At 37.5% G+C, this 17991-nt stretch overlaps 1 protein-coding gene across 1 annotated transcript in view; it reads left to right on the forward strand.

Moving 5' to 3' along the window:
• Positions 1-17763, forward strand: part of TASP1 (taspase, threonine aspartase, 1) — an 86181-nt gene extending 68418 nt beyond the window's left edge. The window contains exons 12-13 of the mRNA XM_009319560.1: positions 4273-4346; positions 16232-17763. Of these exons, the coding sequence (XP_009317835.1) occupies positions 4273-4346; positions 16232-16324 (167 nt within the window). The 3' untranslated portion in view covers positions 16325-17763. The remainder of the gene's footprint in view (positions 1-4272; positions 4347-16231) is intronic.
• The last annotated feature ends 228 nt before the right edge of the window (positions 17764-17991 follow it).

The following is a 17991-nucleotide window of genomic DNA, read 5'->3' on the forward strand; positions in this document are numbered from 1 at the left end:
AGGAAACTGTACTTGGCCTTTAACCAGCTGACTGGTTAAAAAGGCTCTGAGCTTTACAGCCCTTCAGCCCTGCTTATGTCCTAGAAACAAGATCCTCATCTGTCTTGCTGCTTTACAATGGAACAAGTGTATTACAGTAAACTGTCATGCGGTTTGTCGTAGAGAAAGAGCTAGAAAACTGAATGCTGTAGGCTACTAGCAGAGGTGGGTGGAAATACAACCCACAGACAGTAAAGCCCATGTTCCTCTTTGAAGGCAGGGATTTGGGACTGGGGGCATATGAATTACTTCAGCATGACACTTGTACCATCTCCTTTCCTGTGGTGCTCCTCAGATGTGGGCGTATGTGTCCGGTCATGCTATGTGCTTATGCATTGGGTCTAATATATATTTACGTTATGCTACCAGAATTAAAGTTTTTTTTCCTTTGTATAATCCTCCGCTTTATTATTGTTTCCCCAAGTGTTTCATGAATCGCTGTCAGTAGCATTACAGATTTGAAGTAGCTTTCATCTCTTTTAAGATCTGATATGATGCATTTGATCACCTAATTTAACTTTGTGTATTAAGGCAGGTCATAGCATCTCACCTGGTAATTCTTGAATTGCATCATTTCTTTTTAATCTATAGGCTATTGTTTAGAAAGACACCTCACCTTTGTTTTAATTCATTACTGCTTTTGTCCCGCTAAATCCTAACATTGTGTCACCAGAGTTTGCGGGCTTACAGCCAGCCTGGAGTAGCAGGCAGAGCGTGTGCTAAAGGTGAGCGGGCAGATACATTCTTAATGATGGGTTAACCCCCACAAACTCCAGAATTTATTGCTGTCTGTTCGGGGACTTCCAGGATGCTAGGGTCGAGGTATTACAGTTGCACAGGATGAAGTGTATGTTCTCTTTCACTTTTGTTCTTGTAATACACCTCGCTGGTTTGCATTCCAAGAATCCTTAAATATGATGTACTACTTTGTGTTGGTCGGCTTGAGTCTGATCGTATCCCCCCTCCAGTCATTCACTCTAATAAGTAATTTTGCTTATTACAGTTAATACCATTCATGTTTCTCTACCCAACAGTTGACGTTTATGTGTGGTTTTGTGCTTTTGGTCATTATCTTATCCAAAATACAAAGAACCAGAGATTTGGGAGGTGAATCCTTACAATTCTGGTGATGGTTCTGGGATTATCCTGTTGGGCAACAAAGGAATTTTGGAAGGCTTGGATGGGAAAAGGTTTTAGAAGTAGCTTTTGTATGTTATATTTTTTGGAGTTATTACTTGAATAGCTTGTCTTTTTGAAGAACTAGACTATAAAGTAGACTTTGACAATCATCTTACTCTTGTCTTTCAACTATTTGAAAGCCAAGACTGTCTAATCCTGACTCCAGAATCAGGGCATGGGTTGCTAAACATACAGAGAATTTTGCAAGTTTGATTTACAGCTTTCAGATTTAAGAATGGAATAATTGTGACATCATTGATCTACTGGAAAAGCATCCTACAACGTAAATTCTGTCCCTAAAAGGGAGTTAAGAAAACGAAAATACAAGTTTGATTAAATAAGAACAAACAAGATCAACTTGACCTTCAATTTCTTATGTTTGGAAGCGAGAGAAATATTTCTGTTCATTTAATGTTTGTCATTCATGTAAGAAAACATGTTCCTATTAAGGAAGATTTGGTATTTTTTCCTCAAAAATTAATGAAAAAAATCCCCATATATCGTAAATCATAAGTAAAGACTATTTGTCCATTGATTTTTGGTTTTCTTTCCACTGGAATAAGATTCATGTAGCACAGCTTGTTCTAAAGATATTTTTTCTGTACCACAGAAATTTCCTGCCTTATGGTGTGTGCTGAGTTAATGTATAATTAAACATATATAGTATTTGTGTTGTTTGGATTGAAGATAAGTTGTGTAATACTGAAGAACTCCGTGTATAGAATAATGAAATCTCATGTATTTATTGCAAGGGTGATCTTATTTATTTATTCATTTGTTTATTTAAACTATTGAAACAAATTGCAAGAAAGTGATTTATTAGACGGTTGAAAATATGTGAACTGTCTTCAGATAAGTGTGTAGTTTAGGTTTTTCATTGTAATTCCAGTACTTGTAATAGCTAGCAATAACTGTGTTTAATGCTAGTACATGCTATCTTTGGTGGGCAATGTAGAAGGAAAAAATTATTAAAAACTTAAAAGAATATGCCTAGAGTTATCAAAGGCAAAGAAATAATATTTTGAGGGTATTTGGCCTGAACTGTTGCCCAACTTCTCAAAACTGAAAAGATAAGATAAAATTTGTCTCCAAAAAATAAATTATTTCACTTGCAGTTGAACCTTTAGGGTGTTAGGGAGGGGTTGGCCTCATCGAATGCGGTTACATTGCACAGAATATGTTTCACTCTCTGAAAGCTTTTGACTAACCTTTGGCGATATCAGTCATGAATCTATTACGGGGGAGCAAAGCGCATACCTAAATGAAGTTCATTTTTCTTTTATGATGTTATCTACATATCTGTCAGAATCTTCAAGTCTTGCCGGGATTGTCTAAACTTTGATCTTCTACTCTGGGTTAATTGCTATGCAAGGATAAATGGTTCAAAGGATAGGCATACTCAGCATGCTGTGACCTTCGTCAACCATATTAAAGGAGCGTGAGGCATAGGAATGAATGAGTTTTAAAACCGTCTAATGATGCTTTTTGCAGTATGTGAAAGTCTCTCTCTAAAGAAATATCTGGAAATAGCTTTTCATGGCATCTTGTGTAATTCATGTAAGACTCCTCCTGTAATCCGAAGGAAAAATGTGTACTTCAGTGCAATTTTTTAAACCTTTTACAGTATTCTATGAAACACCCTGAATTTTGATCAGCTACTCTTTCTTTCTTTTTCCCCTTTCCAAATTATGTACTTAATGAACACAAAGAAAAATGGCTGTGACATAGAGCAGGAAGAATACAGCATGGCAATTTATAAAGCTCCACTGGATGGGAGCTAAACACATAAATAATGTGCTCTTTGTCTGAATTTTGTGTTGCAGCTGAGTAGGGTGTGTGTGTATAGAAAAATACCTGTGTATGTATCAGGGAATTAAAGATCACCGTCATGGGCTGTTTAAATGATTGATAAATCAGGCCACTTTCAAACTTCAGAACAACACCTTACTGGATTAACCTGCATTAACAATACACGTTAGCTGTGGTTAGTTTTCTTAATCATTATCACTACAAACACAACAGTTAGTCTTTAAAATTTATATCCTAAATTAGCTGTGAGTATACGGTACCGGAGAGCTGATGCTGTATAGCTAGTGCTAGAAATCAAGGTGGTCAGACCTGAGAGTGTTTTGATGGGGAAGCCAAAATCAAAATGGGCTCATTTCTGCTCCATCTTTCCTTCCTCTCTTACCTTTGGTGCTCCTTACACTCTCCCCAGAGAAAGGGGGTGATTGCATATACTCTTGATGTAATTCAGCATACTTTTGGGACCAGGTCTTGCTCTAACTTTGCCAGGCGTCTTTCTTGCTTATTGTGCAGTGTTTTTCTGCTTCCATCGGACATCTCTCCTGCTTCTTCTGCAGGATTATTTTATTCACCAGATGTCTTTCCTGCCTGCTCTGTATCTTCAGTTCTCATCTTGCAGACTTTACTACTTCTGCATGTTTTCCTGTATTCTACTTGTGCAGCTAAACCACAAATCTCCATTTACCCATTGGTAGTTACATATTATATATATATTTATGCTCTGTTCTGTGAAAAAAATGCTTGTTACTGGTTATTTTGTTGATAGTGTTAACAATTCTACAGAATCCTTGTATGCCATCTGGTTTTATGCTATTGTAGTGTGCTTATGTCTGTGTTCGAGGCGAGCAAATGCAAATTATGTCTGCTTCTACTTTATGGGTGGAACAGGCCTCTGCTTTAAAAGTTGGTCCTATCTTTTAACTGTAGTTGCAGCTGATGTATTTCTCATCTTGGAGGCTCCATATCGTTGAAGTAACGTTCTCATTCTGGGTATTAGTTCTGCAGTGTGTGACTGCAAATAGTGCAGGAAAACCTTGTTTGTTTGCTAGCTGTTTCTTTTGAAATTGAATTATTCTGGTAAGTAGTTTTTGTTCTTTAAGTTTGTTTTTGTTCTTTAAGTTTGTTTTTTGTCCTTTCCCAAACTATATTTTAAGCTATATTTGTTTCCCAAGATTCCAGTCTTGTTAAATTACATCTTAAATTTTAAACCAACGCATTTTTTGTGACTTCTTGCATTTTCCTTTATAGTGGAATTTCTGTGGAGCCATACAACAGAGAGCATGTGTGTAGGATATATGTCTGCACAGGATGGCAAAGCTAAGGTAAGCCATGAGGAATAGGTTGTAATACAGTAGAATGAGTGCAGAAGCTAAGGAGAATATGAAATAATGATAATGAAATATATCAGAAATTTCTATCTTTAAGAGAATGGAAAAAGTAATGGGTGCATAAGCAGTGAAATGTATCTATCGATTGGGCATTTCTAATTATTTGTTTTTTTAATTGCAGCAGTTAACAAACCTACACGCAGCAGTTAGTAAACCTACACTAACATATGTACTATGTCAGGAAAAGGTGCCACAAACACATGTCCATTCCCTCTGCTGACAGTAATTGTATTTGAATCACTTTATCCAGCTTGATTCAGTTATACTGGCTCTTTAGGGTGGTACGGTATTTTTCTGTGGGCATGTCTTCCTTCAGATAAAGCAATTGCACCACCAAGGAAGAAGGGAGAGGGTATAAAACAAACTTTATGCTAGTTCCTAGAATAGCCTCTGTGATAAATAATTGGGATATTAACATCCATGTTTTCAGTTTTTTGGGGCCTAATCATATTTTTTTTTTGAATGACAGAAATAATATGTTAAAATTGAGTTTAGCAATGGAAACTGGAAAAGTCCTTAACATCAAGATCAAGGAGTAGGGATTAACCAAGAGGATGAGCGACCTATTCCTATTCTTAGGAATATAGCATTGAAGGAAGAAAAAGGCAGATATTGCGATGTAGCAACTGCAGCATTTAGAAGAGGTGTTTGGACAATGAGAATGAACATGGGAGAAGCTGCAAGCAGAGGCAGAATCATAATTCCTGTAGGCTTTTATACATGTACAGCCATAAATATTCAAGACTGAGTGTGAACAATGAGAACTAGTTAAAGGAAGTTACAGAAGTGGGGTAAGAGGTGGAATAAGAAGGCGTTCCGATACAGTTAAAATAATGGGTGAGGCAGAGGTGTTTACTGGAATACTTGCATGTATTAGAGAAGATGACAGCCAACAAGTTTATACCAGCAGATAAGAGCAAGAAAGACACCCAGCATTTTGATGGAAGGATGAATATTAAAGCCTGGAAAAGGAAAGAATTTGAGGGCCTGGATTTGTTGGCTCTCTCCAGAAATGGCTGCTTGTGTATCTGCTGAAGAAGAAAGTTTAGTCATTGGCAATAAAGGGGGAGAGGACTACAACCCCCAAATCTTTCTCTCTCTCGCTTTTTTTTTTTCCTTTTCTTTTTTCTGTGTTTCATTTGAGAGAGAAATACAAAGGAGGATGTGAGCAAGATAATAAAAGAACGTGCAAAAGAAGGAAATTGACATCAGATATTTTAAACAGCCAGAATGGTGTAACGTGCTGGTTGTAGCACTGGGAATGGATGAGTTCATCCTCAAGGAGTAAAACGTATAGACAAAAAGACAAGAATGCCCCAGAAGGAGGAGGAAGATAAAAAGCAGCTGGTGAAGGAAGTGCTGGTAGAGGTGTTAGTGAAGTACTCGCTTTCATGACTTATGTAGAGTTCTTTCCAGTTAATTATCCATGGAGTAGAGTGTGGTTTTACTTGTTTTCTTAATATTTATTTCAGATTTATTAGAAAAGAACCCAAACTCAAGCTAAAATCTCAGACTGAGCTGAGTGAAACTAAAGCAAGCTCAGCTGCAGATGTTGTAGTATTCACTAGTTAGTTTTAAAATCATTATCTTGTGTTCACAGTGAAAGAGGGAGAATTATTAGAATGCGCGATGTTAAATTGTTCCAGTGTGCACACCTGCCTCTGGCTTACACTGCAAGGCTCAAAATATTATTGTTTCTTCCTGGTAGTGTCTGTCTAATTAATGAATAAATGCTAAATATGAAATCTGTCTGGTAATGAGTACTAGCATGACAGTGCCATGCCCAGAGATGTTTTCCTACTCACAGTTGCAACATTTGACATCTGGTGTGCATTGTTTTCATACTGCTGGTAAATTCTCCAGCTGGTAATCTTGATTGCGCTGACAGACACAGCTGCCCTTCTTGGTTCACTTTTAAATTATGTTTTTGACCTTCATTGAAGAGTTAATCCTCCTCCCTTTCTTCCTCCTTTGAGTCTGTGGCCACAAATGCTTTCCAGAGAAAAACCACAAATGCTTTTGCTGCTGACTTCTATTGATCAAAAAAAGTCTTCTGTCATAAAAGCTGGAATTTTATTCTGCTACAACTAGGACTAAGTTGTAGATGGAAAACTGGGCTTGAAATAGAACACAATGTATTGCAAGAAAAAAAAAATCCCTTTAATAGAATAACTGTTTCGGTACAATTAATTTTGAGTGCTTGCCATGAAAGAAAAATGGTGTAAGAATTCATAAAAGTACAAAATATCACTTGTTTATGAGTACCATAGCAGAATGATCAGGCAGCGGCTTGTAAGGAAACCTCTTGCTTTCCTGTTTTTCTAGGGTGGTAAAGAGCTTCAGTTTTTACTTCTTTCATCAGTCTAGGACTCAAGTTTTATTTTTAAACCAAGGGGTTGTCACAGTGGCTGATTTTGGACTGGTTCAATTTAATGAACATGAAAACATATTTTTATAGCAAGACTTCTAGAAAGTGAGAAGGTTTTTAAGTGTCTACTGTTATGAATTAGACTAATATTAGAATCATAATTATATAAAGGGGTACCTACTAAGGAAAAAAAGGATCCTGCTTTATAATCTCAGTGTGATTCTTTGTGCATTGGAGGTTAATGCATTTCATAATAGGACCTAGCAAATGGTGGTTCTGAACCCCAGACGAAGGTTGTGGAGATATAGGAGGCCTTTCTTAGAAGGCAAACACTTAGACACTTGTAAGCTAGATACCAGCTCACCTGCAGACACTGGTATGCTCGAGAGGTGGAAACATACTCAACCGATTAACTATCAGCGACTCCTTAAAAGAACAGTGGGACAGGAAAGCGGAATCGGAGACTTGAAGTGGTTTGTACATCCTGACCTGCCGGTCCTTCTGGCTTTTAGCACTGTGAGCTCTCCAAGTACTGATTTGGAAGTATCCTTGCAACGGGTTTACTTCCTCCCGATTTAGAAAAGACTGGGTTTTGCAGTCATCCACTCACCTCCAAACTAGACTGCCTGAATGCTGACTTGCCAGCCCAAATGTATAAAATGGCTGAGCCTGCAAGAGCTGTGGAACAATTTTGCACTGTGACTAATAATTGTTTAATTTAAAGCATACTTTCTGGAAAGGTGTCCAGTCTTTCTTTGGAAAACCAGTTGCCTGGAAGAGTCACTGTTTCCTGTTGAATGTTTGTTTAAAGTGTTTGGTTGAACGTTGCTTTAAAAATACTGCGGAGGCTTGCCGGATGAACTAAGTTCATACCTTATCGCTGACACAATCATCTCTGGTTGCATGTCCTATTACTTGCCTTTAGCGCTCTCTCAGCACTGAAAAAGTATTTCAGCTCCTCCCCCACTGATAGCCCTGGCAACGTCATCTTCACTACCTGCGTAGTGGATCTCTCATTGACCTTCCTCTGATTCTTATGCCCTTGAACCCTTACATCACAGCCACAAGCAGCTGATCAAAGCATATCCTTGCTGGTTCAACTAGTCGTCTTTGTTTCTTGTCATCCCTCTTGACATGAGCAGTTTTGTAATCACTCGGTGCCAGTGTTTGTCACATACTGGATGTGGAAGGAAACAAACTTTTCGTCTGAACAGCTTTGGCTGTTTTATATGCTTCTTGGAAATAACCTATACCACCTGTTACTACAACTTATCCAGGCTGGTGCCTGGGAACCTCAGCTATGATGAGCTTAAGGGACAGATATATTCTGTTTTAGAAGTTGCCAGTCCCAGACTTCCTTCCTGAAACAATGCCATGACAGATTGTTTCAACATTAGGCCTGTTTTTTGGGAAGATGAATGGACTTCCTGAGATCTCCTGAAGCAAGTTCCTGCACTGTCATCTATATGATGGTAGAATTGTCATATAAGCTGACACTCAACTATTTCTAGCCATTAGCGAGGCTGTTAGAATATTCGAGACTGCTGTGGAAGTTTCTGGCCGTGGCCATGAGAATAGATAGAAAATATTAGTCTGTGGACTTCCTCTGCACCTACCCGGCTCCTTTTGTAGCAGTAATTGCTGCATCAGCAAAGGTTAAGACTTCTAGATTGAAGGACTGGGAGATTGAATATCTTCATAAACTGAGGAGATATATTTTTGATTTTTTTGTTATTGTGATGTTGACTCATGAATTACTTGACATGAATTCAAGATCTTTGATAAGCAGTTAGCTCTCTTGGATTTCCTGCCCAAACTTTCTTCTCTTTCTGAGACACTTGTCTTCAGAATAACCTTCCAGATGTTTTTTTTATGGATCCATAATAGATCCAACAGCTGATCATAGCATCAGCTAAGAAGGTCATCCGGTTACTGGAGCTGTGACCTCTTTAAAGATATTCTGGCAGTTTCAATTAATCAGTTCCAATTTTCCTGAACTGATTAGGTTACATTCTGAGAACTTAAGCAATTGTGTTGTCACCATTGTGGAAATAGCTCTATTCTGATGACTACAGTGTTGCTTCTTGGAGCTCTGTCCATACTGTCGCAGGTGACGTGCAATATTTGAGATCTTAATGGTTGGTGTAGCATTTGGTAGAGGAGTTTAAGCGTCAGTTTGCATGAAGGGCTTTGAGACCTTCTGCCACGTAATTTGGGGGGCAGGGGAATAAGTCCTTGATTTCACCCATAATGCGATTTTAGATGTAAATGGCGAATGGGAAGGAAAGGAGGTTAGTGGGTAGGTTACAAGTTAATTGACTCCTCTTAGTTACATAGTCTTCATATTTTCTTATTCCTTCTCTGCTTGCCCAATGGAGGACGCTGCAAAGGAAAAGAATTTCTTCAATCTCAAATGACAGTGCAACGTATGCCTGCAACGTGAATTCACATACCAACTGCATCTCTTGAAGGTTCTGATTATGGGTAGGCAGCCTTTCTTTGATTCCATGTTGTGTATCTGTGCATAATCAAGCAGGGGCCCTTTTATCTCAGGCAGGGTCTGCAGAGTATTTGTTCACTCGAGGCCCACAGTATTCGGTGGGCAGAAAGTATAAGTGGTCAGGATGTGCCACAGAACTCCTTTTTTCCTGGATCTCCCAAGTTTCTTATATTATCTTAGTGATTTAGAGTAGTTGGTGGTGGATGATGTTTTTGCTTGAAAATAGGTACTTCCTCGCTGTGTTTTCAGTCGTGTTTGAAGTCCGAGTGCTTTATTTCCAGTGAAAAATCCAATCTCAATATCAACAATGTGCAGTTTTGGTCCTGTTTATGTGTAGGTATTTGAAATAATTTGTCACCTCAGTATGGGTCTTAGTAGGTATACATTTACTATATGATCTGTGTATAAACGTTGCTAACTTTTGCTATTATTGTAAATGTTGCAATACTTTTGAGATACTCTTCATAGGTTTTAGTTTTTGTAACAGCTAGATGACATAGACAATAAACTTCTAAAAATCTAGTTGTAATATTGAAGTAATCCAATTCAGTTGCCAGATTAAATCTCTCTTTGGCAGATGCTCAGTTTGTATAACATGAATTACTAAGCTTTATGATATGGCAGGTTTTAATATTGCGAAGCTATATATGCCATTCCTTCCATTTTCTCATGAACCAAATTCAAGTTGCTTTGCAAGATATGGGGTAACAGTAGGGAGGGTGTTGCCTATTGCTGTGTTTGAAAACATCCATCAGCAACACCTGCTGTCTACACCAAAGGCTGTGGTTGCAATATGCAAACAGAAACTTATCTTTGACACTTAATTTCATTTTCCAGTATGAGGAGACATAGTGGACGGGGAGACCATTGCCAATTCACTTTTCCAGTTGAGATGTTAGGTGTCGGAATCAGATTTATTCACCTTTACTAACACTGTAAAATTTAGCAAAATTATTTCCCTCTACGTTTGAAGTGATACATATGACAAACACTGATTGTAGTGATTGTTGTTGGTTTTCTGATGATGGGCTTCAGTATTTTACTTTGTGAGTAAGAGGTCTGTGAAAGCCCTTTGTCAGGAGAAGGGCAGTTACCCAGTGCTCATTGGGTGAAGAAATACCTCTTGGAAGGATCCTAATTCTAATTTGAAAATTAGTGGAAAAATTTACTGAGCCTGTTTAGTTAACAGAAATACTATGTCAAATAATTCAGTCATTCATTTCAGACTACAGAGGACAGTCTTTTAACTTCATGAGACAGGAAAAGTACATGTCACTGTTACACTTTTTTTTTTTTCTTTCTTTAATCGGCACTCTTGTCTGGAGACTGGGGAATCAGTCAGAAATTTTCACTTGAAAAGAACTCTGTGCATACAGTAGAGCATCCAGTTCTCTCATAAAAATAAGGTATTTATATTTGTTGAAAATAACCTTCAGTGCTAATATACCAGTTAAAATATTTGGCTCGTAGACCTTCATGGAAATTATGAGCTCTGAGATGGGAAGATAAGTTCGGGTTTTTGGGTTGAGTTCTTGCATAAAGCCAGTAGTTCTGGAACTCTCCTCCTATTTGGCCGACATATTTTAGAATGGAGTAGAGACGATGGGATTATGTATCCAGGTATGCAAATATAAATGCAATAACCCAATTTAGCACCTGCAATTCGGAATGGTAAAAATCACATTTTAAGATATATGGCAGTATTTTAGAATACCTCTACAAAAGCCTGGGACGCTGAGCTGAATAGATGATTGGTTGGTACATGGCTTTAGACCGTCTGAATACATGTATGAACGATTTAGAGAGATTAAAATGCTTTCGTTTTCAACTTTCTTAAAATCTGATTTTTTTTTCCTAATGCATTATATTAATGTTTTTAGATACATAAATAGTGTACAGTAATATACTTAACCCACAGAATGAATTTGAGCTTGGAAAATGGTTAGCTTCTTAAGCAACCTGTATGTAGAATCAGTGTTTTTAGTGCCTGAGAGCCAGAAGCATGCCATCAGTATGTCTGTCTTTCTGTCTTTTGCCCACAAGGACAATCATTCTGGAGCCCTGCTTCTGCACACACACCCCACCCCCACCCCCCTTTTATTTTTCTTTTTTAAGATTTCACCAAATGAGTTGCACATGGGATATTCTGATAGCAGCAGTTGCCAGTATTTTGCAGGGCACCTTCTCCTGTCATGTGGCAGGTGTACATTCAAACCATGTTGGAGGAAAGCTCCCCAGGAGATGGAGCAGCAGACGATGGCTATTGCTGCCAAAATGGGGTATTATTGCCTAGAAAATAAATTGAGAATAGGTGGCCAGATGATTCTCATGATGGAAGCGTGTACCCAGCTAGAAAGCTTGTAGACCTCTGAGTGATTCTGAATTTCTAAAGAACATATGGGTTTGGTGGTACTTCTCTTTGAGGAGTAAGGTGGTAGAAAGCAATTTCATTAAGTATGTGATGTCCTTGGTCTTTCATTGTATTTCATCTCAATAGGGTAATGAATGGAAAAAGTTTGTTTTATAAATTATTCTGTCTAAAGCACATCCTGAGCGTGTAATACAAAAGCTAAACACACGAACCACTCCCTAGATTTGCTTAAGAACTGAATGTGCTGCCATCTGGTAGTTGTACTCTGTCCTCTTGGCAGCGTTTGATTGACTTCAGTTTTCTCATGCAGCACTGTCTGTCTTTTGGCTTAAACTTTATATTCATTTTACATGGTATTTATGCTTTTAATGAAAAAATAAAAAGGAAGCTGTTGTGACAAACTAATACTTTTATGTGAATAAAAGGAGGAGACTAGCTTTTTAAATACTAAAGAAAAATCTTTTTGTTATTAATTGGTCTCAGTGTTGTTTCGGAATCTTTGTCTATGAGACATGAAGTAAAGTAAGTCTTGGCATAACTTGTAGTATTTATTTTTTGGTTTTTTTTTTAACGGTATACTAAAAATACTTAACTTGAAAAGTAGATCAAGTGTTCATGACAAAAAGATGAAACCATATATTGTCCCTGTAGCAGTTAACACTTACTCTGGGGCAGAAAGACCTATTAGTTTTGGACTTGAAGGGTGGTGGGAAACTTTCCAGTGTGCATCAAAAGGGACTGAGAGATAGTAACGTTCCACGGGCAGTGTCTGCAGCACTGGGGTTGGGAGAGTTGGTTGCTCCGTGGATTTGGTTTGGTTAGAGGGGAAGGAGGGAGACATTGTGTGTTTGGATGGCAAGTACATGGAGCAAGAATCAGTGTCTGAAGGTTGGTTGGCTTGTCTGTGCTTTATTGGAGGAGTGGGAAGCAAAATCAAGTATTTCATCTAGCATTTACCTTTTTTCCTTTTGAACTGTGGGCACGAGGTTCCTCCTTTAAGCTGCAGACAAAGATCTGTGGTGACTAACTGGTTTCCTAGCTGTCAGGACCTCTGCTCCTACTAGGCCCTCACCAACCTCACTTTTCTCTAGGAAAGCAAATAAAATCAGAATATTCTCAGGGACAGTAAAATTTCTATTTATGGAGCTGAAGATATGGATAGCCCTGTCGTTCTTAATCTACCTTTCCTTGGCATACGGTTTCCTCAAAGAGAGGCTTCCATGAAGCCAAGTGGAGGATTAATTCAGGAAAACTTTTTCTTTTCCTGTTTTTGTGCTCCCAGGCACAATTTCCCCCAGATGTGGGTTCATTCAACTTATAAAGCTGATGGACTAATCGAATTCAATTAAAAGCTTTCCAGTGTTGTTCTTTTTTGTTTGCTTTTTATTTTTATGTTTTAAAAATCTAAACCTAATCCCCTGTACAATCTGGACTTAATGTAAAATATGATGTTGGGATATAAAAATGTAACAAACTGTACAAATAAGTTCTGTGGTTGCATTTAAAAATATTAAATGTTCTTTGATCTTTCTTTTTATTTACTAGAGTTTGTTCTTACGGCTAAGAACAAGGGAGATATAATTGTAAGAATTAACTTGGGAGTTTATCTGAAGTTGTCTTGACATGGCAATGTTATCCTTTCATATTACTTATTAGATAACATTTTAAACACTGTCATCTTTGTTCTGTCTCGTTTTTGTTCTACATAAGGCAGCCATTGGTGAAAGTAATAAGTAGTGTAAAACAGCATCTGTATTTGCTCTGTCATACAAAGTATGCAATGAAACAGGATGCAAGTAAAGGCTTTAAGAAAGATTTTGTTATATGTGGTTTGGGTGTTTCTGTAAATGGAAATGTACAGATGCTAGTGTATAGTGGCTTGGGGTCTTTTGTATGGGAAATATGTTCTTCCTTTTATAGGAAATGAGTTTTTGTATAGGAAATACGTTTTGGACAGCTATTTAAGCATAGCTACTTGGTAATGTATTGATAGATATTGACTATCTGCTTATCCCCTCTTGTTTCCTTTCCTTTCCTTGCTCAAAAACTTACTAGGATATTATGCTTAACTAACTTTTAAAAATAACAGGATCTATAAATTTCATGTGGATTCAATGAAGCCTCACAGTTTGCTCCTGCAATTACATAAGGGTCCATTAGGCGTTTATCTCTGGGTTGTGGGATAAGTCAAGCCTATGCAAAAGGTTAATTCATAACTTGGGTCGGAAAACTAATTTACACAGATCAGGTCTGTTGTCGTTATAATGAAAAAAATTGATTATAAGATTCACGATAATCATGATAGTGCTAATATTTCTTCTGTTTCAGTAAGAAGCTTCCTCTCTTAGGCCTCTTGGCGGCATCCTTGGGCCTCTGTGCTTTTTATTGTATTGCTACAATGATCTGCTAATAATTCTGACTGATCACCGTATAAGCAATCTCACTTACAAATTTTGCCTGCCTTAGAGCTGACCACTGGTTTGCTTTGATTGCGGTATCTCACTAAACAATCAGTGGCATTCTTCCACTGAGGAACAATGCTGCTTTTACACTGTCATCCGATCCCACTTTTCATTTAGAAATTTTCACAGACCTGGAAAAATGTCTTGGGACTGTCAGTCATAAAACAAAAAATATCCTTCTTCTGCTTGTTTTTCTTCTTTTTTTTTTCCCCCTTTGCTTTAAACTTACAAAATAACATCTCCAAAAATTGTCAGTTACATTTTGGGGGAAACTGTAACAGATTTGAAAAGAATCTTTTCTTCTTGAAGTGGTAAATCACAGTTGTAACCAAAATTGTTCTGAAAGTACGAAGATGTTCATATATCAAGCAGGAAGGCCAGAGATCAAAGTTTTAGCAGTAAAATGAAAACCTTTAAATGTTTTTAATTAAATCTCATTCTGTAATTTAACTGAAAACAAGACCACCTAAGAGCAGACACCAGGATTCCCTTATCAAGAAAAGAATTAAAAGAAGCTGCCTCTGAGATACAAAATGTCTCTTCGATGCAATGAGTTGTGGTTACAGTTTCAAATCACTTTCTGCTCAATTGATGGAAGTTATTCTTACTGAACTTTCACAGCTATACTTTTTGTCACAACCCATTGCCTCGTTGCAAGTTACACATTTTGCAGCACTTAAATCTTTTAAATGGGATAGTGTACGTACAAAAACTTAAATATGTAGATGGCTGTACTTACAGGAAGCTGTAATTTCTAAATGCCAGCAACTTCTGTGTTGTGAGCTTTATGTCGTAGTACGAATAATTTCTGGTTCCTAATTTAATAATTGTTTAAGCGTTATATTGTCTGAGCCTTAATGAATCACTTCGTGAAACTTGTAACTCATGAGGGGAATGAAGGCCAGCGCTCCTGCTTCGGTGGGAGGGATGGCTGGAGCGTAGCTTGTGCTGGTGAGTCCCTGCCATTGCCAATTTCTGCCTCCAGCCTGTGAAATGCTGTTATCAGCCCTATTGCATTTTGGAGGTCCGCTAAGGCTCTTCTTAATGTTTTACCAGAGCCCGCTCAGCAGCTCCGAAAGTAGGAAAGAGTAAAGTTTGTAGAAACACGCTTCTGACTCCTTTTGTTGTTCTCTTTAAACACTGCTTTAGCCACTTGGTAAAAGCAGATCGATATATCTGTAAATGGCTCTTGCTGTATAGCTCAAAATCAGCAGCGTGGATGAAAACATAAGCAGTTTTCACAGTATAAAAACGTGTGCAAGGGGGGGGGGAAAACCGTCGTTACTTTTAACAATATGTCAAAGTATCTTTTCGTAAGTGAATGCTTTTGCCTATCAGTAATAAAATGCACCTCGGAATATAAAGGATCTTTAACAGATTTTTAGTGTCACTGAGTTACAATAGAGTTATAAGCTGAAGTTTTGTGTACACAAACACATGCGCCCACTTTCTGGCTTTTACTTTCTGGCTGAAATATTACAGAGCCATCTCAAAGGCCTGCTTTTAAAACTTCTTCACGGAAAAGATGCCTGTTGACAGAAACACAATTGCTCTTTGGGTCCGTTTATTTGGCAGTTGGCAACAAACATTTTAGAGGAAGTCTTTGGGGTTTTTTTAGGTGGACGAGTAGGTATTTTATGCAGAGGAATTTCTTCTTTGCATCCTGATCATTGCAGTTGCCTTATGCTCTGAAGTGTTAGTTTATCTCTGTCAAATAGTTTATTGTGTCTAAGATTTCTCTAAGGTATATTTCAGTGTGCAGCACTAAACATTTTTGAATCTCCCTAAGAAATAGACTTACAAACCATGGAATGCCACAGTTATTTTTCTTTTGTCTTCACGCTGGATATTCCTTTCTTCTGCTTCCAGTGCACTGGGTCATCCAGTTTACCTTTTCTACACATCTGTCATGGCCCTTCTCTTCATGCGTTAAACATTAACACAACCAAAATAAAAAAAGAATCCCAGTTGTTTGCAGCTTTTCAAGTTGCTTTGTAGTTTGCCCTCAGAATTCAGTGATGGAACAGCTTAATTGTCCAACACTTACAAGCTTGCTTTGTGTCCTGCATAATTTTGCCTCTCTTCTCACTTGGTAATACTCTCTTGGCTTTTCTACAGACTCACATTTCAAGACTTCCTCCTGGAGCCGTGGCAGGACAGTCCGTGGCAATAGAAGGAGGAGTTTGCCGGCTGGAGAGTCCAGAAAGCTGAACAGCTGATTCCTCGCTTCATTGCAAAGAATGTGAATGATGTTTTGTACAATAAGTTTTTTGTGTTTTAACAGATGTTGGAAATTCTACTCTTGTTTTATACCCTGTATTGCAACCATGTGCACCATAACTTGAGACAAGTGCTGCTGTAGTTTATGTTCTCACTCTGTGAATGGGGGTGTGTGCATGTTCATTTTTTCCCTAATAAAATAGGAACTCTTCCCAGTTGTGCAAAGATTATGTATGATTAATGATTGCGTTTTCATTGTTTTATGTCTGAAAAATAACCGAAAGTTAAAAAAAAAAAAAAAATTAATTTAAAGATAGGGTCACAATTGTCATTCATGTTCTAAATTTAAAAGTAACAGGCCTTTGAAGTGGCTATATAATTATGCAAAAATGATTATGGTTTCTAAGTTTCTGAGTGGTTTAAGGAAATCCAGAGGTGGTTTAAACATGGGTTGTTTTTTTCCTCCCCAATAAGGAGGATTCTTTTTTTTGTCAAAGAATGGTTTCAGTGAAACAAACTAGAGGAAAATTAAGGCTAGAATTGTTTTTAAATAGTCTTATAGGTCATATCTGTTCCCAAACTAAGATGTTAATAGCTTCAAGCTGTATGTATTACAAAAAGCTATATGAAGATAATGTATCCTAATGCAGTCTTTATGTATAATGGAATATTACAATGTAAATAAGAAAACAAAGTTTATGGAAAGATTCGATATTATTCTTCGCTTCTGTTTTAAATCTATTTTTAAGAGAGGTACAGAAATGAACATATTACTGGATGCGAAGTGCAATGTGTGTTAAATGGATGTTGGGAGGTCCGATACTAGCTTTCTTATTGATAAAGCAACTTCCTAAAGTCCAGCCACAGCATGGGTATTTATATAACTGTGTGTAATATGTATGTACTGTGCATAAATTTACTGTAATTCTTTTTATACCTTCAACAAAACTGCATTATAAAACAATGTAATCCTTGTCTGCCTTGTGAAGCATTGGCAGCTGAACTGTCGTTTGTCACCAGTTCTGATATGTTAGCCAGATCACCTGAGTCCTAAAAGTGAGTTCTGACATACAATCTTCCATTCAGTACTTTTTTCTTCACAGCACTGGCAGCAATAGAAGACTTTTGTAATTAATTCATTGTCCTGATAAGTATGCCAAAGAGAAACTAAAATAGTTCATCTTTTTCCCTGGTGGATATTTGATAATTCTGTTTTCAGAAATAGTGGATGAATAGATATTCAGACTGTATTCGCTTAATCGGGCATTGTACTTGCCTGTTTTGTAATGTTGTGCCTGCCTTTAACAGACATACTTGACTGATTAAATGGTTACATTGATTGTAGTACCAATCTTTCATGGGAAAAAAATCTTAATAAATTTTTTTTAATAGCCTGAGTTCATTTTCTCTCTTATGTTATGGCATACATTGAGATACTGTCATCTATGTGTGGTTTTTAAATTGTGACATCAGTGTAGTCCTATAGTTGAGGATATTTCTATACAGTTCTGTAAATAATATGAAACAGGTTGCAGAAACAAAAAAGTGGATGAGATTATTTTGGAGAATGCAAATGTCTTGAAATAGTTTGTGCTGAGATAGACTGGATCCTCAGTGATACACTCGTGGTCTGATGAAATGAAGAACTGTACTACAGC

Source organism: Pygoscelis adeliae, unplaced genomic scaffold, assembly GCF_000699105.1.
Source record: "Pygoscelis adeliae isolate BGI_AS28 unplaced genomic scaffold, ASM69910v1 Scaffold122, whole genome shotgun sequence".
NCBI lineage: Eukaryota > Metazoa > Chordata > Aves > Sphenisciformes > Spheniscidae > Pygoscelis > Pygoscelis adeliae.